Source organism: Oncorhynchus clarkii, chromosome 1 (assembly GCF_045791955.1).
Source record: "Oncorhynchus clarkii lewisi isolate Uvic-CL-2024 chromosome 1, UVic_Ocla_1.0, whole genome shotgun sequence".
NCBI lineage: Eukaryota > Metazoa > Chordata > Actinopteri > Salmoniformes > Salmonidae > Oncorhynchus > Oncorhynchus clarkii.
In genome coordinates, this window is record NC_092147.1 from 87,702,961 (window position 1) to 87,728,911 (window position 25,951).

Below are 25,951 nucleotides of genomic sequence, written 5' to 3' on the forward strand. Positions count from 1 at the left end.
CCCTTTTGTCTAACAAGCCGCGATGCCGGTTTAGCCCACTAGGGCACATTCCCTTATCATTTCTTGTAACCATATTGACTTTGTTTGTTTGTTTATGCATTTCTGTGAATTACTTAGTTAATAATAAATAAATGATTTAAGACAATTGATGTATGGATTACTCATAGTGAAGACTGGGTTCGTGCAGATAACCAACAATTTACGACGTTTGGAATGAGACTAACGTGAGGTAAAGTAAATAATTCATTAATCAGAAGACTATTTGATCATATATAAAATATCTGAAAAGTTATTTTAGGAAATGATAACTTTGTAATCTGAATATTTTCCTTGGTGCCCCGACTTCCTAGTTAATTACAGTTACATGATTAACAAGTTTGATCGCGTAATACTAATTACAGAGAATCTTTGATAAAACTAAGTGTTCAATTTAATGATAGTAAAGAGATGACAATGTTAATCACCTGCAGGTTAAAATCATTCATCAGTGATAACATATTAATCACCTGCAGGTGTAGTATATTATCCTGTATCCATAAAATACAACCACTGTGAATATGGTGAGGTTGAAAAAAGCATTGCAGACATTTATTTCTAACAATGAAACATTCATATCATCTCTCCATTACCTTTCTTATAAGATATCCAGCAGATAGCCAGAGATAACCCAATCCCAATGATGGCTCCCAGGCAGCATAACACAATAGAGGATATTTTCCATGGGGTTGTATCAAATAACTCACCTAAAACACAAACATCATTACACATCAACAACAGGGTTTGGCACTAATACTACCACACATCAACAACAGGGTTTGGTACTAATACTACCACACATCAACAACAGGGTTTGGTACTAATACTACCACACATCATTACACATCAACAACAGGGTTTGGCACTAATACTACCACACATCAACAACAGGGTTTGGTACTAATACTACCACACATCACTACACATCAACAACAGGGTTTGGCACTAATACTACCACACATCAACAACAGGGTTTGGTACTAATACTACCACACATCAACAACAGGGTTTGGTACTAATACTACCACACAGCAACAACAGGGTTTGGTACTAATACTACCACATATCATTACACATCAACAACAGGGTTTGGCACTAATACTACCACACATCAACAACAGGGTTTGGTACTAATACTACCACACATCAACAACAGGGTTTGGTACTAATACTACCACACATCATTACACATCAACAACAGGGTTTGGCACTAATACTACCACACATCAACAACAGGGTTTGGTACTAATACTACCACACATCAACAACAGGGTTTGGTACTAATACTACCACACATCATTACACATCAACAACAGGGTTTGGTACTAATACTACCACACATCAACAACAGGGTTTGGTACTAATACTACCACACACATATTACACATCAACAACAAGGTTTGGTACTAATACTACCACACATCAACAACAGGGTTTGGTACTAATACTACCACACACATATTACACATCAACAACAGGGTTTGGTACTAATACTACCACACATCATTACACATCAACAACAGGGTTTGGTACTAATACTACCACACATCATTACACATCAACAACAGGGTTTGGTACTAATACTATCACACATCAACAACAGGGTTTGGTACTAATACTACCACACATCATTGCACATCAACAACAGGGTTTGGTACTAATACTACCACACATCATTACACATCAACAACAGGGTTTGGTACTGATACTACCACACATCATTACACATCAACAACAGGGTTTGGTACTAACACTACCACACATCAACAACAGGGTTTGGTACTAATACTACCACACATCAACAACAGGGTTTGGTACTAACACTACCACACATCAACAACAGGGTTTGGTACTGATACTACCACACATCATTACACATCAACAACAGGGTTTGGTACTAATACTACCACACATCATTACACATCAACAACAGGGTTTGGTACTGATACTACCAAACATCATTACACATCAACAACAGGGTTTGGTACTAATACTACCACACATCAGCAACAGGGTTTGGTACTAATACTACCACACATCAACAACAGGGTTTGGTACTAATACTACCACACACATATTACACATCAACAACAGGGTTTGGTACTAATACTACCACACACATATAACACATCAACAACAGGGTTTGGTACTAATACTACCACACATCAACAACAGGGTTTGGTACTAATACTACCACACATCATTACACATCAACAACAGGGTTTGGTACTAATACTACCACACATCATTACACATCAACAACAGGGGTTGGTACTAATACTACCACACATCAACAACAGGTTTTGGTACAAATACTACCACACATCAACAACAGAGTTTGGTACTAATACTACACACATCAACAACAGGGTTTGGTACTAATACTACCACACATCATTACACATCAACAACAGGGTTTGGTACTAATACTACCACACATCAACAACAGGGTTTGGTACTAATACTACCACACAGCAGTGGAGTGTATCATAATAAATACTCTCCTTCTGTATTGTCGTCTCAAAGCCTTTGGTTAAAACACATACTGGACATTAACACATACATTTCTCCAGCGTTTAATGTCAAATCAAATCACATGGCTCCTTTCAGCTAAAACCAATAGACCTTCAGTATCTTACTATGGCCCCTTTCAGTTAAAACCAATAGACCTTCAGTATCTTACTATGGCCCGGTTCAGTTAAAACCAATAGACCTTCAGTGTCTTACTATGGCCCCTTTCAGGTAGACCTTCATTATCTTACTATGGCCCCTTTCAGTTAAAACCAATAGACCTTCAGTATCTTACTGTGGCCCCTTTCAGATAAAACCAATAGATAACACTATAGGCCTACTGAATATTGGTAGTGTAAAAACTATTGGTCACTAAATCCGGGGGAAATGACGGACCATGTAAAAAACTGTTGGTCACATATTAAAGCGTGTGTAGCGAATTGCTTGTGTTTCTAGTTCCAACAGTGTAGTAATATCTAACAATGTCTAAATAATATTATGTTGTGTTACTCACTAGGGAGGTGAACCTCTGTCTCCATCTTCTCATTGATCTGGCTCTGTTGGACTCTGCAGGTAAAGCGGTTGGTGTCAGTCTCCTGGACAATGACATGTTGTTTGACTGTGTAGAATCCCTTGAAGTCTCTATGTATCTCAGGAGGACCAGCAGAGAGATGGACTCCTTTACTGTCCCACCACACCAGCTCAGGCTCAGGGTGCCAGCCTTCTGATTCACACAGCAGACCCATCCCTCCCTCTCTGTGTCCCACAATGGACACCACTGGCTTGGATCCTACAGCTACAGACCCACAGACAGACTGGATGTTACCTGGTGACAGGCTGTGAACAAATAGACACATACTGTATCCAGTAATATGAAGGAAAGAGGTGATGTCATTGTACTGTAGTTAGATTATTAAATGAACATGAAAATAAACCTCACCTTTAACGAGGACTTGAATAATGAGATCATGATCCCAGCTCTTTGCCTTAATAAAGCATTTGTAATGTCCCTCATCAGTGCCTTGTACCCTGGACAGTTTTAAAGAGGTGTTGCCCCTCCATAGTTCCTCTTCAAACAGTGACGTTCTTCCAATGTAGGAGGGAATCTGATCCTCTCGTATGATTTTTCTGTTTTGGTAACGATAGACACGACCATCTTTGAAGTCCAGGTTCAGCCAGTCCACTGTCATGTCCTCAGCGCTGATGTTGGGTTTGAGGTAGCAGGGCAGAATGATGTCATCACCAGCCACAGCAACAATGGTATCGGTTGGACCAAGAACCTCAAACCTCTCTGAAGAGAACAGACAGAAATGAAGGAGTATTTAGGACATTACCCACCACTAAAGACACACAGACAGTCAAATGTAATTCATAGAAACGTGCCATTCAAAATATACGTAATAATGCACACACACAAAGAGGAAGCAATAGTTGCTGCATGGGTCACCACACACACACAGAGGGAATTAGCAGTGTAGTTACCAGACACAGAGGGAATTAGCAGTGTAGTTACCAGACAGAGAGAATTATCAGTGTAGTTACCAGACTCAGAGTGAATTAGCAGTGTAGTTACCAGACAAAGGGAATTAGCAGTGTAGTTACCAGACTCAGAGGGAATTAGCAGTGTAGTTACCATACACAGAGGGAATTAGCAGTGTAGTTACCAGACTCAGAGTGTGAACTGTGGAGGAGAAGCAGGAGAGTCACAAACAGACTGTCTGGTCCAGACTCCATTATTCCTGAAAGAGACAATAGGTCTAACAAATAAACATCAATTATAAAGATCTGAACCAGATATCAACCAGTAGACCTTCAGTAGATTACTATGGCCCCTTTGAGATAAAACCAATAGACCTTCAGTATCTTACTGTGGCTCCTTTCAGATAAAACCAGTAGACCTTCAGTATCTTACTATGGCTCCTTTCAGATAAAACCAGTAGACCTTCAGTATCTTACTATGGCTCCTTTCAGATAAAACCAATAGACCTTCAGTATCTTACTATGGCTCCTTTCAGGTAAAACCAATAGACCTTCAGTATCTTACTATGGCTCCTTTCAGATAAAACCAATAGATTACACTATAGGCCTACTGATTATTGGTAGTGTAAAAACTATTGGTCTCTAAATCCAGAGAAATGAAGGACCATGTAAAAACTGTTGGCTGGTATGCTCTCACCCATCTGAGAGGTTTGCTGTGAAAGCCCTCACCTGCTATATACTATATATACACACCTGCTGCCACAAACCGACACAACAAAAAGGGAGACAACATGGAGATCAAGGAATAACAAAAATATATTTAACATTAGTAAACTATGAACAAGTAATGTTGTGTGTAGTTAGTTGTGTAAGTAAGTGGTTGCGTGCTAATGTGATAATGCCCAAAGGTGGTTGGAGGATATATTTGCCAAGGTGTTGTTAGTCCCGAGACGAAGTCGAGATCCGTCAAACTGTGCCAATATGTCCTCCAAACACCGTCTTCAAGGGCATTATCGCTTTTATACAATGGGTTACCAACATATTCAAATAATGACTGACATATTTTCATCAAAAACATTATTTTTATTAATTTATTCATAATATTTTATCATTCTACAAGATATAGTCCCAACACAAACCTTTGTTCTGTATCTATGGACTCGACCCAGTCGTTCAGTCTGTTTGTTCTGTATCTATGGACTCGACCCAGTCCTTCAGTCTGTTTGTTCTGTATCTATGGACTCGACCCAGTCGTTCAGTCTGTTTGTTCTGTATCTATGGACTCGACCCAGTCGTTCAGTCTGTTTGTTCTGTATCTATGGACTCGACCCAGTCGTTCAGTCTGTTTGTTCTGTATCTATGGACTCGACCCAGTCGTTCAGTCTGTTTGTTCTGTATCTATGGACTCGACCCAGTCGTTCAGTCTGTTTGTTCTGTATCTATGGACTCGACCCAGTCGTTCAGTCTGTTTGTTCTGTATCTATGGACTCGACCCAGTCGTTCAGTCTGTTTGTTCTGTATCTATGGACTCGACCCAGTCCTTCAGTCTGTTTGTTCTGTATCTATGGACTCAACCCAGTCGTTCAGTCTGTTTGTTCTGTATCTATGGACTCGACCCAGTCGTTCAGTCTGTTTGTTCTGTATCTATGGACTCAACCCAGTCGTTCAGTCTGTTTGTTCTGTATCTATGGACTCGACCCAGTCGTTCAGTCTGTTTGTTCTGTATCTATGGACTCAACCCAGTCGTTCAGTCTGTTTGTTCTGTATCTATGGACTCGACCCAGTCGTTCCGTCTGTTTGTTCTGTATCTATGGACGTGACCCAGTCGTTCAGTCTGTTTGTTCTGTATCTATGGACTCGACCCAGTCGTTCAGTCTGTTTGTTCTGTATCTATGGACTCGACCCAGTCGTTCAGTCTGTTTGTTCTGTATCTATGGACTCGACCCAGTCGTTCAGTCTTTTTGTTCTGTATCTATGGACTCGACCCAGTCGTTCAGTCTTTTTGTTCTGTATCTATGGACTCGACCCAGTCGTTCAGTCTGTTTGTTCTGTATCTATGGACTCGACCCAGTCGTTCAGTCTGTTTGTTCTGTATCTATGGACTTGACCCAGTCGTTCAGTCTGTTTGTTCTGTATCTATGGACGTGACCCAGTCGTTCAGTCTGTTTGTTCTGTATCTATGGACCCGACCCAGTCCTTCAGTCTGTTTGTTCTGTATCTATGGACGTGACCCAGTCGTTCAGTCTGTTTGTTCTGTATCCATGGACTCGACCCAGTCGTTCAGTCTGTTTGTTCTGTATCTATGGACTCGACCCAGTCGTTCAGTCTGTTTGTTCTGTATCTATGGACTCGACCCAGTCCTTCAGTCTGTTTGTTCTGTATCTATTTGCTCGACCCAATCGTTCAGTCTGTTTGTTCTGTATCTATGGACTCGACCCAGTCGTTCAGTCTGTTTGTTCTGTATCTATGGACTCGACCCAGTCGTTCCGTCTGTTTGTTCTGTATCTATGGACGTGACCCAGTCATTCAGTCTGTTTGTTCTGTATCCATGGACTTGACCCAGTCGTTCAGTCTGTTTGTTCTGTATCTATGGACTCGACCCAGTCGTTCAGTCTGTTTGTTCTGTATCTATGGACTCGACCCAGTCGTTCAGTCTTTTTGTTCTGTATCTATGGACTCGACCCAGTCGTTCAGTCTGTTTGTTCTGTATCTATAGACGCGACACAGTCGTTCAGTCTGTTTGTTCTGTATCTATGGACTTGACCCAGTCGTTCAGTCTGTTTGTTCTGTATCTATGGACTTGACCCAGTCGTTCAGTCTGTTTGTTCTGTATCTATGGACTCGACCCAGTCGTTCAGTCTGTTTGTTCTGTATCTATGGACTCGACCCAGTCGTTCAGTCTTTTTGTTCTGTATCTATGGACTCGACCCAGTCGTTCAGTCTGTTTGTTCTGTATCTATAGACGCGACACAGTCGTTCAGTCTGTTTGTTCTGTATCTATGGACTTGACCCAGTCGTTCAGTCTGTTTGTTCTGTATCTATGGACTTGACCCAGTCGTTCAGTCTGTTTGTTCTGTATCTATGGACGCGACACAGTCGTTCAGTCTGTTTGTTCTGTATCTATGGACTCGACCCAGTCGTTAAGTCTGTTTGTTCTGTATCTATGGACTCGACCCAGTCGTTAAGTCTGTTTGTTCTGTATCTATGGACGCGACCCAGTCGTTCGATCTAAGTGTTCCATTGCCATACTGGCTGTCAACGGTTAACTTACAGTCACGTCAAAAAAGTACAACCAGAATAACAGCAAAGTAGATGTATTTGCATTTGCTTAAGGTGTTTTCTAGTGACATTGATTTAGATACATCCATAACAGTGAGCTAATGAGGCGCGATTTCACCTTGCACATAAAATGTGCTCACTTGTTGTTCAGAGGAGCTAGCCAACAACACTGCCTGGCTGGGATGATGAGACAGTGGAGTAGGCTTTTAACGTCATATATTTAGCTGGTGGCAACATGTGGAATAGACACTGGCTGGAATGCAATTTTAACCAATCAGCATTCAGGATTAGACACACCTGTTGTATAAACATGAATAGATGACAAATGGCATTAAACTTATAACAGGGCTATAAACACAGCATCAATATAAACATAAATATTCACCTCTTGGAGAAAGAGAAAAACAAATTACTTGGATTGACAGTGTCAAGATTTATGTCATCCTCTCTCTACAGCTGTGTGTGAGAATCTGCCAGGCTGAGATCTTATCCGATCTGCCCTGGCATCACAGGGTCGTATATTACTCTGTGCATGAGCTAGGTCCAAGAACTGTCTGGGATGACTCTAGAACAGGCCTGGGCAATTATTTTCCATGGAGGGCCACATTAGAACATATTTTTTCCATCGCGGGCCAGAATCATAGTACAGGATGATACATCATGTGTATGACTGTGTTGACAGATATATCTACTGTAAATCACATCCAGATATGCTACTTATTTTACTTGTTTAACATGCACAGAAATAAACCACATCCATGTTCTCCTTTTGGGAGGTATTTTCATTATTAAACATGCAATGAACTACACAGAGGTACACTGTGCATTCAGTACCACGGACAGAACTCTTGTTAACGGGGATGCACAAAAACACAAGAAAGAGAGAGAGCTCAACATTACATTTAACCACTCAATCAGTGTGAGGAGTGAAGTCTCTGATGGGCATTGACTAGAGCAGTGAAGTTAGGTATAGTTTCTGATGTTGCTATGCATAGGATTGTTGAGAGGTGACAGTCAGTAAGAGATGATCTGTGCCTTGACTTGTTATATTTCACCACTGAAAATGTCTGTTCACATACATAGGTTGACCTAAACAGTACAAACATCTTCTGAGCATGACTCTTATTCTTTGGAAAGTTTTGTTCATCGAGAGATGCATAGAACCTCGTCAGTGACATTGTTTTGAATAGTCCTCCAATCACCGCATCAGACTGAAGATCGATAAGCTCAAGTTGCAGGTCAGTGGGAGCGTTGTCCACATTGAAGGTGAAAGGAGAGGAAACCAACAGCATGTCATTTTGAAAATTCACTTTTTTGAAAATCCTCAAATCGACGAGAAAACTCACAGCTCAAAGCAAGCAGCAGCGATGTATACTTCTCCCGCTGGTCATCTGATTTTGCCCTTTAAAGATTTTGCCCTTACGAAGATTACCACTTTAGGGACTGTATCCACAACATGGCTCATTTTCAGAACACATTTACAGAGCACCTTCTGATTAGGGGTGCACCGATATGACATTTTTGGCTGATACCGATAACCGATATTTTCCATGCAAAAAAAAACCCAGATACCGATAACCGATATTTAAAAAAAAAATTGTGGCCTTTTAAGCATTCAAGTACAGTTAAACAGTTAACACACACGGACGCAGCTGTCCAAGGCACTCAATCTCTGTGCAAGAGGCGTCACTACAGTCCGTGGTTTGAATCCAGGCTGTATCACATCAGGCCGTAATTGGGTGTCCCATAGTGGGGCGCACAATTGGCCCAGGGTCTTTCGGGTTTTGGCCGGGGTAGGCCGTCATTGTTAATAAGAATTTGTTCTTAACTGACTTGCTTAGTTTAAAACAAGGTTACACACACACGCACACACACACCACACTGAGCAAAAAGTTATTTTGTTGGTATTTATGTATGTCACAATTACCAGTTAAACATAATCAAAACCTATTTCTTTCACTTACTTGATGTGCTGTTTCATTTTCATTTGTTTACTCATTTCATTCTCAACCAGGATTTCATCACGCATGTCAAGCAGTGAAGTTTCAGCTCTGTCTGTCCGTGGCCTCTCTTCCTTGGTGCACACTGTCACTGTGTCCGTTTCCATCTTGTCCAGCTGTGTATGTAACATTTCAGGTAAACCCTGTTTCTTGTCTGCATCGACGTAGCGGTCCTTGCACCTTGTATTGAGCATGGAAGTAGCGGTCCTTGTACCTTGTATTGAGCATCGACGTAGCGGTCCTTGTACCTTGTATTGAGCATGGAAGTAGCGGTCCTTGTACCTTGTATTGAGCATGGAAGTAGCGGTCCTTGTACCTTGTATTGAGCATCGACGTAGCGGTCCTTGTACCTTGTATTGAGCATGGAAGTAGCGGTCCTTGTACCTTGTATTGAGCATGGTGACGACACAGTAAAGAGGCTCAGAGGGAATGCTACCGAATCGCGAGTTATTTTGTAAGTTTTAACCCCACGGTCTGTGCCGGCAGTTTATCTGAGCGTTTCAATGCCCTGACAGAAGGCATCATGTCTGCTGCAGACGCAGTTGAGCTTATTTCTCGAGTCAGTTGTTTGAATGAAGCTAGGAGTGTTCGTGTTTCCAAGTTTCAAAACATGTTCTCAAATGGCATTGAAATGGCAGCGGCGGTATGAGAACCAATATATTATTGACCATACAATATGGCTTTCCTCAATAGAAAATCCTTGTGGACCCACTGTGCTGTCAGACTCATAATGCTCATGGGGCTGATATCGCTGGTCCAAATGTCAGTCGTGAAGCTAATAGCAGTGACGCTCATGGATGTGAGTTTCAACAATACTGTGTAACTCCGCTAGGGGAACATCTCAAAAATAGTGTGTTCCGGGGCTCGACCAGTCGGCAAAAGCCAACCTCATCCACGACAGAGGACGGTTGATTGTCAAGGGCAACGAATTCTATTATCTTGGTGTTAATGGATTTCACCTTTGAGTTGTCTCGCTGAAATGTTCTTACTCTTTCAAATGACTGCTGGACTGGAACTTGTTCAGTTGTTGGAAGTGTAGCTTTTGTTGTGTGAGGCGCTGTATTTACCTACATTGTATCTACCTACATTATATAGGTATGTACGTCATCTACCTACGTTATATAGGTATGTACATCATCTACCTACGTTATGTAGGTATGTACATCATCTACCTACATTATATAGGTATGTACATCATCTACCTACATTATATAGGTATGTACATCATCTACCTACATTATATAGGTATGTACATCATCTACCTACATTATATAGGTATGTACATCATCTACCTATGTTATATAGGTATGCACATCATCTACCTACGTTATATAGGTATGTACATCATCTATCTACGTTATATAGGTATGTACATCATCTACCTACGTTATATAGGTATGTACATCATCTACCTACGTTATATAGGTATGTACATCATCTACCTACGTTATATAGGTATGTACATCATCTACCTACGTTATGTAGGTATGTACGTCATCTACCTACGTTATATAGGTATGTAGGTCATCTACCTACGTTATATACTGTAGGTATGCACGTCATCTACCTACGTTATATAGGTATGTGCATCGTCTACCTACGTTATGTAGGTATGTACATCATCTACCTACGTTATATAGGTATGTACATCATCTACCTACATTATATAGGTATGTACATCATCTACCTACGTTATATAGGTATGTACGTCATCTACCTACGTTATATACTGTAGGTATGCACTCCAGCTTTGACATCGGTTTTTCACATCGACGTTGAACTATACATCAAGCCGATGCCGATGTTGGCATTTTTAGCTAATATCGTCCGATTCCGATGTGCTTACCGATATATCGTGCATCCCTATCCCAAATGGTACCCTATCCCCTATTTTGTGAACTACTTTTGACCAGGGCCCATAGTAGTGCACTATATATAGGGAATAAGGCATCCCTAACAGATAGTGTGGTGAAGAAGGTGCAACTGCGCCTCGTCAACCTCAGGAGGCTAAAGAAATTAATCTTGGCCCCTAAGACCCTCACAAACTTTTACAGATGCACAATTGAGAGCATCCTGTCGGGCTGTATCACCGCCTGGTACGGCAACTGCACCGCCCGCAACCACAGTGGCTCTCCAGAGGGTGGTGTGGTCTGCCCAAAGCATCACCGGGGGCACACTGCCTGTCCTCCAAGACACCTACAGCACCCGATGTCACAGGAAGGCCAAAAAGATCATCAAGGACATCAACCACCCGAGCCACTGCCTGTTCACCCCTCTATCATCCAGGAGACGAGGTCAGTACAGGTGCATCAAAGCTGGGACCGAAAGACTGAAAAACAGCTTCTATCTCAAGGTCATCAGACTGTTAAATAGCCATCACTAGCTACCACCCGGTTACTCAACCCTGCACCTTAGAGGCTGCTGCCCCATATACATAGACATGGAATCACAGGTCAATTTAACAATGGAACACTAGTCACTTTAACAATGTTTACATACTGCTTTACTCATTTCATATGTATGTACTGTATTCTAATCTACTGCATTTTAGTCGATGCAACTCCGACATTGCTAATCCTAATATTTATATATTTCTTAATTCCATCATTTTACTTTTAGATGTGTGTGTATTGTGGTGAACTGTTATATACTACTGCACTGTTGTAGATACTGTTGGAACACAATAATTCCACTACAGATGCAATAACATCAGCTAAATATGTGTATGTGAACAATACAAATCGGATTTTGATTTGGCTGAAACCAATCAAAGTAACATGAAGTAATTAGTGGTAATGACCTCTTATTACACAGCATGTAAAAAAAAACAATAACTCCCCCACCCTACAACTTACAATTCGATGCCCGCGCAATGTTCAGACGTTTTTTTGTTACTATCGACAATAAAAAGTCCTCAGAAACACGTGTCCTCTCCCATCAGACGACGATAACGCTCTGACCTGAGTGGGCTGGTGCAGTGTTCATATATACATTTCCAAACGCTCTGATTGGTTGGAAATGGCAGGGCTCTGAGAGAACTCAGGTAAGACTGTGAGGGGAAGTTATGTAGAGAGGAGAGGAGAAAGACGGCCTTTTTTACAGGTTGGCCACCAACTGTAACATTATACAGTTATAAAAGAGGTTTCTTCAAGGGTTCTTTGTTAAGGTTGATGGTTCAAGAACAGATATTAACCAGTAAACTTGACTACAGTACTATGCTCCATTTAATTTGAAAATCAACAGATAAGAGTGATTATACAGTAGCCTAATTCCAATTAACATTTCTTTGTCTACAATAAAATAAAAACATTTGAAGTGGTTTGATAGTACTTTTTTTTTAATTATCAAATTAATACCTTAGAAAAGACATAGCATGGCAATTTACAGTTTTCCATTTCACAGGATGTTCAACTTTTCATGTTTCACTATGATTGGCCTAACTATGCTATAGAGCTCTGCTTTATTTTTGTATTTTTTTAAGGATTACTGACAAGGAAATCCTTAACATAAACCACTTTTAACTGTATCTTCACTGTCTTTACAGCGCGTGGGAAAAGAAAAAGGTGTGGAGAGTGAAAATGAAATGAGCCTTTCAGTCCTTGAAGCACGGTGTAACGTGGCCTATGGGTTTCCACTAGATAGCACAGCCACAAAGTGGTCTGTCTTGAAAATGTAACAAAAAACAAAAAATTGCTTTTTAGTCTTAATTCGAGGTTAGAGTTAGGCATAAGGTTATGAAGTGAGGTTTAGGTTTGGTTTAAAATCACATTTTAAGAAGACAAATTGTAGAAATACGCTTGGGTTTGGACTTTGTGATGTGGTAGCTCCAATGGGCCGTGCCGCTCTTTCAGAACTATCTATGGACAAAATCGGTTTGTGTTAAGCAGATACTTAATTATTAAGGAGGTGATGAGTTTTGTATATGGGCGATACGAGAGTGTCGATTGCAGGCTAGTCAAGATAAACATCAATTGCTATTTTGTTACACGTGAGGCTTATTTGAAGTTTCGTAATGCTTAGGTTGTTATGAGTTGTAAGTGAGGACTTGGTGGACTGTGTATTATTTAGGTTAGATTTGACTTCATGTGTTCTCTCCCTTGTGCTAGTGTAACGGATGTGAAACGGCTAGCTTAGTTAGCGGTGCGCGCTAAATAGCATTTCAATCGGTGAAGTCACTTTCTCTGAGACCTTGACCTTGAAGCCGAGGCTTTTGTGGAGCGATGGGTAACGATGCTTCGAGGGTGACTGTTGTTGATGTGTGCAGAGGGTCCCTGGTTCGTGCCCGGGTCTGGGCGAGGGGACGGTCTAAAGTTATACTGTTACACTAGTAAGGACACAGATGTCAGACAGGTAGGATTCCAGTTGATGGTGGTTTAATAACGCTGAAGATGCACAGGAACGGAACAGCACCGCACACTGTATGTAGCATGGATGGGCTAAATCAGAGCATGAGTGGACTGGAGAGAGGAGCGTAGCGTGTACAATTTGACTGGAGTGTGGAGAACGAGATTCCCAAAGGCTGGAGCATCTGTCTTTTAGCCAGCTCCAATTTCACTCCAGTAGAACTCACTTCAGTAGCTCAGGGCCCGGCCCAGCATGCATTTGTAGTCTACTCGTGTGCTGCTACCTATAGCGCCTTGCTTCAGCTACGGTTATGGAGTTCACTGAATATGTTCATAAAGAAACTGATAAAACACACAGGTGCTAAATCAAGTTGTTCTATTATCTATACAATAGGTCATAAAAGATTTTGGATTAATAGGCCTGGCATATTCCTATATTCCCCCACCTTGATTGGGTTATTCAGCCTAAAAGCCTTTAGACCTACCCATAGAAAAATAAACAACAATAACACTTCATCTCTGCCCAGCCTGGCAAGAGGGGCCAAAAAGCTATTTTGCATCCCCAGTGGCTCTGCAAGTGTGGAGAGGATATTCTCTGCTGCTTGCCTGCTCTATAGGCACCATCTATGTCTACAGATGAGATCTCACTGGACAACTGGGTAAGTAGTGTCCTTCATATCCCAGTGTATTCAGGCCTTATAATGATGTTCTTAAAGAGGATGTGTTGAGGCTGTAGAGTTCCATTAGACTAGAGAGAGGTATCCATTTGGGATATAAATTCAACATAATTTGCCAATGTGTTGTGACGTGGAATCTACGTAGAAAATACATTAGACAGTCAACTGTTTTGAGGGTGAAATTTCAACCGCAGGATTATGTCATCTTGGTAACCAAATTTTAACATAGACAACATTTTTACCATGAAAACAAGGTCAGATTTTCAAAGTTATATCCATTATCAGAAGAAAAAAACAACAGGCTGACCAGCACCTCCTAGTGGAGAATTTATCTATCTACAGCAGATATTCCCAAACTGGGGGATACGGCGCAATGCCATCAGGGGTACGCCAAATGCAAATGTGATTAATGCAATTGAGGCTGTGATTTAGAATTTGGAGCTCCTCTCTGTCTGCATTAACAAGGACCTTCCTCCATGCCCTGCCTCCAGTCCACTTACCAAAATCTGAACAAGAGAGCTTAATTAAAATTGCAACAAGCGGTTCTGTGAAAATGTTATTTAATCAGAAGCCACTGCCAGATTACCAGAGTTCCTCTGTCCAGTGACTGTGTTCTTTTGCCCATCTTAATCCTTTTTTTTTGTCCAGTCTGAGATATGGCTTTTTCTTTGCAACTCTGCCTAGAAGTCCAGCATCCCGGAGTCGCCTCTTCACTGTTGATTTTGAGAATGGTGTTTTGCGGGTACTATTGAATGAAACAGTTGAGGACTTGTGAGGTGTCTGTTTCTCAAACTAGCCTCCCACTCCTCTTTCTATTCTGGTTAGAGCCAGTTTGCTCTGTTATGTGAAGGGAGTAAAACACAGCGTTGTACGAGATCTTCAGTTTCTTGGCAATTTCTCACATGGAATAGCCTTAATTTCTCAGAACAAGAATAGACTGACGAGTTTCAGAGGAAAAGTCTTTATTTCTGGCCATTTTGAGCCTATAATTGAACCCACAGATGCTGATTTTAATTTTTTTATTTCACCTTAATTTAACCAGGTAGGCCAGTTGAGAACAAGTTCTCATTTACAACTGCGACCTGGCCAAGATAAAGCAAAGCAGTGCGACACAAACAACAACACAGAGTAACACATGGAATAAACAAACATACAATAGAAAAGTATATATACAGTGTGTGCAAATGAGGTAAGATAAGGGAGGTAAAGGCAATAAATAGGCCATAGTGGTTGAAGTTATTACAACACAGCAATTCAACACTGGAGTGATAGATGTGCAGAAGATGAATGTGCAAATACAGATACTGGGGTGCAAAAGAGCAAAATAAATAACAGTATGGGGATGAGGTAGTTGGATGGGCTATTTACAGATGGGCTATGTGCAGGTGCAGTGATCTGTGAGCTGCTCTGACAGCTGATGCTCTAGATACTCAACTAGTCTAAAGAAGGCCAGTTTTATTTATTCTTTAATCAGAACAAAAGTTTTCAGCTGTGCTAACATAATTGCAGAAGGGTTTTCTAATGATCAATTAGAATGATAAACTGGGATTAACTAACACAACGTGCCATTGGAACACAGGAGTGATGGTTGCTGATAATGGGCCTCTGTACGCCTATGTAGATGTTACATAAAAAATCTGCCGTTTTCAGCTACAATAGTCATTTAACAATAACAATGTCTACACTGTATTTCTGATCAATTTGATGTTATTTTAATGGACAAAAAAATATGCTTTTCTTTAAAAAACAAGGACATTTCTATGTGACCCCAAACATTTGAACGGTAGTGTATACGTCACCTCGTTGACACTCCGGAGAACCTTGAACGGGGGCTCAGTTTCTTGCATCAACCGCAGGAGTCCACAGAGCCAGGGTCGGCTGAAAACCCAGAACACACTGGAAGGGGTCAACCCAGTGGAGGAGTGTCGCAGCAAATTCTGGGTGTACTCTGCCCAGGGAAGGAATCGTGCCCACTAACCCTGCCGGTCCAGACAGTTACTCCTCAGGAACATCCCCAGGTCCTGGTTCATCCTCTCCACCTGCCCGTTGGACTGAGGCCTATACCCGGAAGTGAGGCTGACTGTGACCCCGAGCTTCTTCATGAAGGCCCTCCATTCTCGTGATGTGAATTGGGGGCCACGGTTGGAGATGATGTCCTCCGGAATGCCATAATGCCAGAAGACCTGCTGGAAGAGTGCCTCATCGACCAGTAGAGTAGTGACAAGACCAGGAAGAGGAATTAAACAAAATTACTTCGCAAATTGATCCACCACCACCAGAATGATGGTGAAATGATCAGAGAAGGGGAGATCGGTTACAAAGACAATGGATAGAGGAGACCAGGGTCGCAGAGGCACAGGAAGCGGTAGGAGCTTCCCTGCTGGAGCATTCCGGGGAGACTTGGTTTGGCCACATAGGAACAGGAGTTGATAGTTGACATGGGTACAACTTCTGTGGGTTCCCCTGTTGTTGAGACAAAACTGCCCCCACGCCTACCTCGAAAGCGTCCACCTCCACCACACAGGATATTGTGGGATCTGGATCTCAGCACTGGGGCCGAGGTGAAACGTCCCATAAGACGGAAGGCTTCATAAGCTGCTGGACCTCACACTAACCTATGGATGCCTCCTTTAAGGAGAGAGGTGAGAGGAGCGGCAACAGAGCTGAAATTCCTGATGAAACAATGGTAGATGTTGGCAAACCCCCAAAAACGTTGTATCCCTTTAATGGTGGTTGGGACTGGCCATGACCTGACTGTATCTACCTTCTTGTCGTTCATCTTCACTCCCTGCGGGCTGATTTGGTAACCCAAGAAGGAGACCGCCCTCTGATGGAATTGACACTTCTCAGCCTTGACGAACACGAGATGAGCAAGGAGGCGTTCCAGGACTGCTGGGACGTGTGTGATGGGATCCACCAGATTAACCGAGTAGATTAAGATGTCATCAATATATACATTCACCTGTCGTCTGAGCATGTCCCTGAACACCTCGTTGATGAATGCCTGGACCACTGATGGAGCATTGGCTAAGCTAAAGGGCATCACCAAGTACTCGGAGTGACCAGAAATTGTGCTGAACGCCATCTTCCACTCATCCCCCTCCCAAATGCGGATGAGATTGTAGGCAGTCCGCAGGTACAGTTTCGTGAAGAACCAGGCCCCACGGAGCTGCTCGATGGCAGACGGCACCAACGGGAGGGGGTAGCAATACTTCTTCGTAACTTCATTTGAGTCCTCTGTAATAAATGCAAGGCCGTAATCCTCCATCCTTCTTGGCCACAAAGAAGAAACCAGCCGATGCAGGGGAAGTGGGCGTGCAGATTAACCCCTGTTGGAGCGCCTCCTGAATGTAACCCTCCATAGCCTGGGTCTCAGCTACAGACAGAGGGTAGATGCGTCTGCGAGGGGGTGTTGCATCAGAAAGCAGGTTAATGGCACAGTCCCAGGGGCAATGAGGAGGGAGACAGGTGGCCTGGGTCTTGGAGAATACCTCCCTCAGATCCTGGTACACCTCCGGGATGTTGGGCTGAAGGGCAACCAAAGGACTCAAGCGACATGGAATCACAGGGAAGCAGGTCCTCCGGAATTCAGGTGACCAGTCTGTGATTCTCATCCTCAACCATGAAATGGTGGGGTTATGGTGTTGAAGGCAAGGATGATCTTGTGAACTGGTGCACTGGTGATGAAGAAGGGGATATTCTCCTGATGATTGGACTCCACGGTGAGGGTGAGCAGTTGAGTGATGTGTGTAATGGTTCCGGAAAAGGAGAGGAGAGTGGGTATGAAGTAATATTGAGAGAGGAGGCAAGGGTCTGATCCATAAAATTCCCCGCGGCACCAGAATCCACTAAAGCTGTTGACACAGGACATGAGGGACAGTCAACCAACGAGATGGACACCAAAAAGTGCCTAACAGGAAGTGATGAAGATGGAATACTCACTCCTGGCCCAGGCGACGGCAGATCACGTGACTGTCCTTCTGTTCTAGTAGATCCCGGATTCTGACATTCCTTGACCACAGTACATACAGAGCCCCGGTTGTATCCGTCTGCAGCGCTCTACCGCGGGGAGGTGTGTGACCCCTACCTCCATGGGTTCAGGCTCTGATTCCGAGTGTTCGCCGAAGGGGGGAGAGAAGCAATGAGAATTCCGACACTACTGGAGAAGGTTATCCAGATGGATGGCTATCGCAATGAGTGTGTCCAGGGTAAGGTTGTCGTCTCGATAGGCCAATTCCGTCTGGACCTCCTCGAGCAGACCTCTTCTAAATAGAGTGCGAAGCGCCGGATAATTCCATCCATTGGATGCTGCTACTGTCCGGCAGGTGAGTGCGTACTCAGCAGCCGTCTGATCCCCCTGCCATAGTTGAAGTAGACGCTCACCTCCCTCTCTGCCCTCCGGGGGTTGATCAAAGATACATTTGAACAGAGCCATGAACCCTTCATATGAATTTAGCTCCTCCTCTCCTCTCTCCCAGATGGCCTTAGCCCATTCCAATGCCCACCCCATCAGCAGAGAAATATCCATGGCAACCTTAGACCCTTTCGGTGGTGGGGGCTCCCATCTGGTGTGTAAAATAAAGGGAGCACTGAAGTGGAAAACCACAGCATTTGGATGGGGTACCGTCATATTTTTCAGGGAGTGATAAATGGGCATCGGAGGACCTGAGAGGGTTGCTGAATGGGCTGTTGGGCTGGCTCACTGGGTAGGCTGGTTCTACAGTATCCTCCACAAGTAGGATGCTGCGCCTCCCGGGAATGTTAGTGACGCTGCAAACTGTGAAGGACCTCTTCCATGGCCGTCCCTAGTTGTGCCAGCTGGCCATGGTTCTGACGCAGAAGGTAGCCCTGTTCGTTGATCGTCTGAGAGATATCCGATTTTCCTGCTGCTTCCATTGTTGGAGTTGGTATTTTGTAACGATGACGCCGTGAGTCAAGAAGCAGGTAAAAGGTTTAATGAAAAGAACAAACATGCAACAAGACAGTATAACAGAAGTGAGGTAAACTGAACACAGGTGCAATACCAACTGAGGAATGAACAAAAAGAAGGGACCTATAAAGGGGAGGTAAAGAGGTCCAGGTGTGAATCATAACGATGAGTGCCAGGTGAGCATAATGATGAGTGCCAGGTGGGCATAATGATGAGTGCCAGGTGAGCATAATGATGAGTGCCAGGTGAGCATAATGATGAGTGCCAGGTGAGCATAATGATGAGTGCCAGGTGAGCATAATGATGAGTGCCAGGTGGGCATAATGATGAGTGCCAGGTGAGCATAATGATGAGTGCCAGGTGAGCATAATGATGAGTGCCAGGTGAGCATAATGATGAGTGCCAGGTGTGCATAATGATGAGTGCCAGGTGAGCATAATGATGAGTGCCAGGTGTGCATAATGATGAGTGCCAGGTGAGCATAATGATGAGTGCCAGGTGAGCATAATGATGAGTGCCAGGTGATTATAATGATGAGTGCCAGGTGTGCATAATGATTAGTGCCAGGTGAGCATAATGATGAGTGCCAGGTGAGCATAATGATGAGTGCCAGGTGTGCATAATGATGAGTGCCAGGTGGCATAATGATGAGTGCCAGGTGTGCATGATGACGATTCCCAGGACCGGTGGTTAGTATTCCGAAGACACCGCACGCCGGAGGGGAGGAGCAGGAGTAGACGTGACACAGTGTTCATGTTAATGATGTTCTCACTGTCTTCCTTCTACTCTACATGTTTACAGATGACATCAGGGAGGAGAGGAGTAAGTAGTGCCTAAAGATCATCACTTTGCTAACATTATTAGAACCAATATCTATTCTAAAAAAAAAAGTAGAAAACACATCACGTTGTTCATATTAATATTTCCTGACTTTTATCTGATGTTGGAAAAATGACATGAGACAAGGAGTCTCAGAGAGAGACAACATTTTCTAGTGTTCATGTTAATGATGTTCTTACTGTCTTCCATCTATTCTACATATTTATAGATGTCCTCAAGTAAGAGAGGGGTGGGTGTCTTCCGATCATCACTTTACTAGATTTATGTCAACCATTTTATGGTTATTTTTTTGCTGAGCACAAACGGGCAACCAGTAGTTGCTACATTCATTTTTGTACATGTATGAATTATATCTACCCATTGATTCCTGAAGAATATAACTTTTTAATTATTAAAGAGCGTAGTTTAACTGTTGTACCCCATCAGAACCCCAAATATAACATTTTTTATCTCAATGTTTGTAAACTAAGTAAATGTAAGTAACACTATACAGTCTAAAACATATACAAAACTCTAAGTTGATATCATGGATGGTCAGCCCCTCCCTCAGCTTATTACCAAGACAACAGGGATCACACTTTGTTATTGTTTCAGCTTCTGATTGGCCCTAGTTGTTCCTTCTGATGTTGGAACAGTGGTATGAGACAAGGGCCGGGATTCAATTCAAGGCGTGTTATAACACAGTACACTATGACAGACTTTTAAAAGGTATTTTATGCTTGAGTCGACATGTTGGCCCAGGGTTTTGGGGCTTTCCAAGTAGGCTGTCATTGTAAATAAGAATTTGTTCTTCACTGACTTGCCTAGTTAAATAAAGGTTAAATAACAAAATATATATAAAAAAGACATGTCTACAGATGAGATTGAAAAGGTTTTCACCAGTAAACTGGGTAAGTAGTATCCTTCATATCACAGTGTCTTCAGACCATAGATTGATGTTCTAGAACAGGATGTGTTGAGGCTGTAGAGGCCCACTAGACTAGAGAGAGGTAGTATCTGATACACCTGGATCACTGATGGACCAGTCACATTAATGTTGATGTTCTAGAACAGGATGTGTTGAGGCTGTAGAGGCCCACTAGACTAGAGAGAGGTAGTATCTGATACACCTGGATCACTGATGGACCAGTCACATTAATGTTGATGTTCTAGAACAGGATGTGTTGAGGCTGTAGAGGACCACTAGACTAGCGAGAGGTAGTATCTGATACACCTGGATCACTGATGGACCAGTCACATTAATGTTGATGTTCTAGAACAGGATGTGTTAAGGCTGTAGAGGACCACTAGACTAGAGAGAGGTAGAATCTGATACACCTGGATCACTGATGGACCAGTCACATTAATGTTGATGTTCTAGAACAGGATGTGTTAAGGCTGTAGAGGACCACTAGACTAGCGAGAGATAGAATCTGATACACCTGGATCACTGATGGACCAGTCACAGAGAAACACATGTTAAACTGACACTATTACAGGAACAGGCATAAGCCATTATATAGATGCCTCACCTGTCTGCATAGATTCTAGCCTTGCTGACTTCCACAGATTCACATGCACATACAGTATGATGTAAATGATTAGATATGATTAGAGCAAGATTAATCATCATTTGAGAATGAAGTCAAGAGGTGGTAGGGAGAAACATATTTATTGGATCAGTCTCCTCTACTGAGGTACCCTGGACTCATTTAGGGTTAGAGGTGATGGTAGGGAGGATCATCTATATTGGATCAGTCTCCTCTACAGAGGAACCCTGAACTCATTTAGGGTTAGAGGTGTTGGTAGGGAGGAATATCTTATTGGATCAGTCTCTCCTCACTGGGAAGCTAGGTAAGTAGTGTCTTCAGATCAGATCGTGCTTCTACACCTGCATTGCTTGCTGTTTGGGGTTTTAGGCTGGGTTTCTGTACAGCACTTTGAGATATCAGCTGATGTACGAAGGGCTATATAAATACATTTGATTTGATTTGATTCGATCATCACTTTAATAACATCATGTAAACCAATATATATTCTATGTACCTTCTAAAGAAGTAGAAAACACAATGTTGTTTACATGAATGTTTTCTGACTTTTATCTTATTATGTATGTCTACAGACGAGGTTGAAGAGAATCTCACTAGTCAACTGGGTGTCCTAACTCTTAAACTGGGTTAAATCAAGGTTTCTCTATTCATCTTGTTGCACCAAATATTAAACCTAGTTTTAAATTAACCTAGTTAAATTAAATCCTTCCTATAACCTAAGTTTAGTTTTCAATGAATCAATGAATAAAACACAATATATACATTTAAATTGGAGATGAATTCTAAATTGCCACTTGAGGTGGTTTAACTGATAAAATGTCAGCATATCTACTGTGGACAGACCAAAACGACAGAGTTCCTCAGAGAATAATTAGAGGCAGGTTGAATCCTGTTGAGTTTTATGATAATTAACTCGTTATTAGTAGGCTATTTACGTGCCCATTTTGTACAACAATTGAGTCGGGGCTTATGATATGCCCTTCCTTGGTACGAATGATGATGTTATGCAACATGCTGTGACAGGAATGGTAACGGTAACGTCCAAAAATCTAAGTAATAATACACACACACACACACACACACACACACACACACACACACACACACACACACACACACACACACACACACACACACACAAAGAGGAAGCACTAGTTGCTGCATGAGTCACCACACACACACAGAGGGAATTAACACTGTAGTTACCAGACTCAGAGTGTGAACTGTGGAGGAGAAACAGGAGAGTCACAAACAGACTGTCTGGTCCAGTCTTCATTATTCCTGAAAGAGACAATTTGTTTAACAAATAAACATCAATTATAAAGATCAGAACCAGATATCAACCAGTAGACCTTCAGTAGCTTACTATGGCCCCTTTCAGATAAAACCAGTAGACCTTCAGTATCTTACTATGGCTCCTTTCAGATAAAACCAATAGACCTTCAGTATCTTACTATGGCTCCTTTCAGATAAAACCAATAGACCTTCAGTATCTTACTATGGCCCCTTTCAGATAAAACCAATAGACCTTCAGTAGATTACTATGGCTCCTTTCAGCTAAAACCAATAGACCTTCAGTATCTTACTATGGCTCCTTTCAGATAAAACCAATAGACCTTCAGTATCTTACTATGGCCCGGTTCAGTTAAAACCAATAGACCTTCAGTATCTTACTATGGCCCCTTTCAGATAAAACCAGTAGACCTTCAGTATCTTACTATGGCTCCTTTCAGATAAAACCAAATGACCTTCAGTAGATTACTATGGCTCCTTTCAGATAAAACCAATAGACCTTCAGTAGATTACTATGGCTCCTTTCAGATAAAACCAAATGACCTTCAGTATCTTACTATGGCCCCTTTCAGTTAAAACCAATAGACCTTCAGTATCTTACTATGGCTCCTTTCAGATAAAACCAGTAGACATTCAGTATCTTCATACATCTCTGTAAATATCAATGATTTCGCTCTTGCTGGTGGTGATTCTCTGATCCACCTCTACGCAAGTGATACCATTCTGTATACCTCTGGCACTTCTTTGGACACTGTGTTAAAACAAACCTCCAGACGAGCTTCAATGCCATACAACTCTCCTTCCGTGGCCTCCAACTACTCTTAAATGCAAGTAAAACTAAATGCATGCTCTTCAACCGATCGCTGCCCACACCTGCCCGCCCGTCCAGCATCACTACTCTGGACGGTTCTGACTTAGAATATGTGGACAATTACAAATACCTAGGTGTCTGGTTAGACTGTAAACTCTCCTTCCAGACTCACATTAAGCATCTCCAATCCAAAATTAAATCTAGAATCGGCTTCCTATTTCACAACAAAGCATCCTTCAATAATGCTGCCAATCATACCCTCGTAAAACTGACTATCCTACCGATCCTTGACTTCTGTCATTTACAAAATAGCCTCCAACACTCTGCTCAGCAAATTGGATGCAGTCTATCACAGTGCCATCCGTTTTGTCACCAAAGCCCCATATACGACCCACCACTGCGACCTGTATGCTCTCGTTGACTGGCCCTCGCTTCATATTCGTCGCCAAACCCACTGACTCCAGGTCATCTATAAGTCTTTGCTAGTTAAAGCCCCGCCTTATCTCAGCTCACTGGTCACCATAGCAGCACCCACCCGTAGCACACGCTCCAGCAGGTATATTTCATTGGTCACCCACAAAACCTATTCCTAGTTTGTCCGCCTCTCCTTCCAGTTCTCTGCTGCCAATGACTGGAATGAATGACAAAAATAACTGAAGCTGGAGACTCATATCTCCCTCACTAACTTTAAGCATCAGCTGTCAGAGCAGCTCACAAATCATTGCACCTGTACATAGCCCATCTGTAATTAGCCCATCCAACTACCTCATCCCCATATTGTTATTTATTTTTTGCTCCTTTTCACTCCAGGAACAATCGTTAGTTGCAACATTCAGTTTTGGACATGAGTTTGAGTTTATTTTTATTTTTACAAGGACAGTGCACATTAATCAACATTTCAGTAAAAGTGGTTTTAGCCAACCGGCTAATTTTCAACCGCAGTCCCTGGGCAGGTTATTAAAAACAATTACAATATAGACAATAGCAACATAGGACAAGCAAGACGTAGCATACAGACATAGCGGCAACACACAGCTAGGGACCATGTTCACAAATCTGATTGACCATAGCCATGTCTTCAAGCATTTTGTGAAAGTGTGATATGTGGTGCAGTTATGTGTGTCTGATGGCAGTGTATTCCAGACATGGGAAGCTCTCACAGAGAAAGCGGATTGACTAAAGGTGCTTTTCCTTAAGGGAACTATACAATCACCTCTCATGGCAGACCTTGTTGGATTTGCTGCCATATGTTAGGGTTTTCTGTTTAACAAAAGTACTGAGTGGAGGGGGAGTCAGGCCATTTAGGATCTTGAATACAAGACATGCGTCAGTGCATTGCACAAGATTTTCCCAACTCAGGAGCTCATGCTTTCTGAGGATGTAACATTGATGATGGCTATTAAGCTTCCTATCAAGCACTTTGAGAGCCTGTTTGTAGACAGACTAAATGGGTTTTGATGTTGTACAGCAAGCTTGGGCCCAACTAGTCAAGCAATATGTTAAGTGGGGGAGTATCATATTTTTGAAGTGCAGTTTTGCTACCTCTGGAATCAAAACATTTCGTATAATCGGAAATTAGCTAGGTTGAATTTGGTTATTTGAATGACCTTTTTCACCTGCTTTTTAAAAGAGAGGTTGGAATCAAGAATGATGCCAAGGTACTTAAAATCAGGTACCACCTGGAGCTTCTCACCTGACAAATAGACATCTGGCTCAGTAGCATCTGTTGCCCTCTTTGTGAAGAACATGCAAACAGCCCCAACAACACCCCCTTTGTCCATCTTGGACTTCACATTTTCCAGAAGAAAGCAGTTGGCTGTTTCTGTGGAGTGTTTTGCTCTGAAGCCAAACTGCATGGGGTGTAATGTGAAGGGGCTGTTGCTGAGGTGGGCAATCAGTTGTTCTGCTACACACTTTTCAACAACCTTCGACACCACAGGTAGTATACTAATGGGCCTGTAGTTACTCACGTCAGCAGGGTCACCCGATTTAAAGATGGACGTTATTATGGCTGACTTCCATACCATTGGAAACACCCCTGACCAATAGATGTGTTGGTGACCTTAGTAATGGGGCCAATGAATGTCTATTTGTAGTTTTTAAGATAGGCAGAGTCCAGCCAAAACACATCTTTGGCTTTAGAGTTCTTTAGTGAGCTATAATCACCTTGTTCACCAGAAACCTCCCTTATGAAGACAGGTTGAGCGTCATTCACTAGCACTG

At 42.4% G+C, this 25,951-nt stretch overlaps 1 protein-coding gene across 1 annotated transcript; it reads right to left on the reverse strand.

The window, feature by feature from the left end:
* Positions 1 to 609: 609 nt before the first annotated feature.
* On the reverse strand, positions 610 to 22,900 carry LOC139410968 (butyrophilin subfamily 1 member A1-like). The gene is made up of 6 exons (XM_071156751.1): positions 22,831 to 22,900; positions 11,986 to 11,997; positions 4,212 to 4,304; positions 3,488 to 3,838; positions 3,062 to 3,343; positions 610 to 743 (listed from the first exon to the last, which is right to left on the reverse strand). Exons 1-6 carry the CDS (start codon positions 22,898 to 22,900, stop codon positions 610 to 612), a joined length of 942 nt encoding a protein of 313 aa, XP_071012852.1.
* Between the last annotated feature and the right edge of the window lie 3,051 nt (positions 22,901 to 25,951).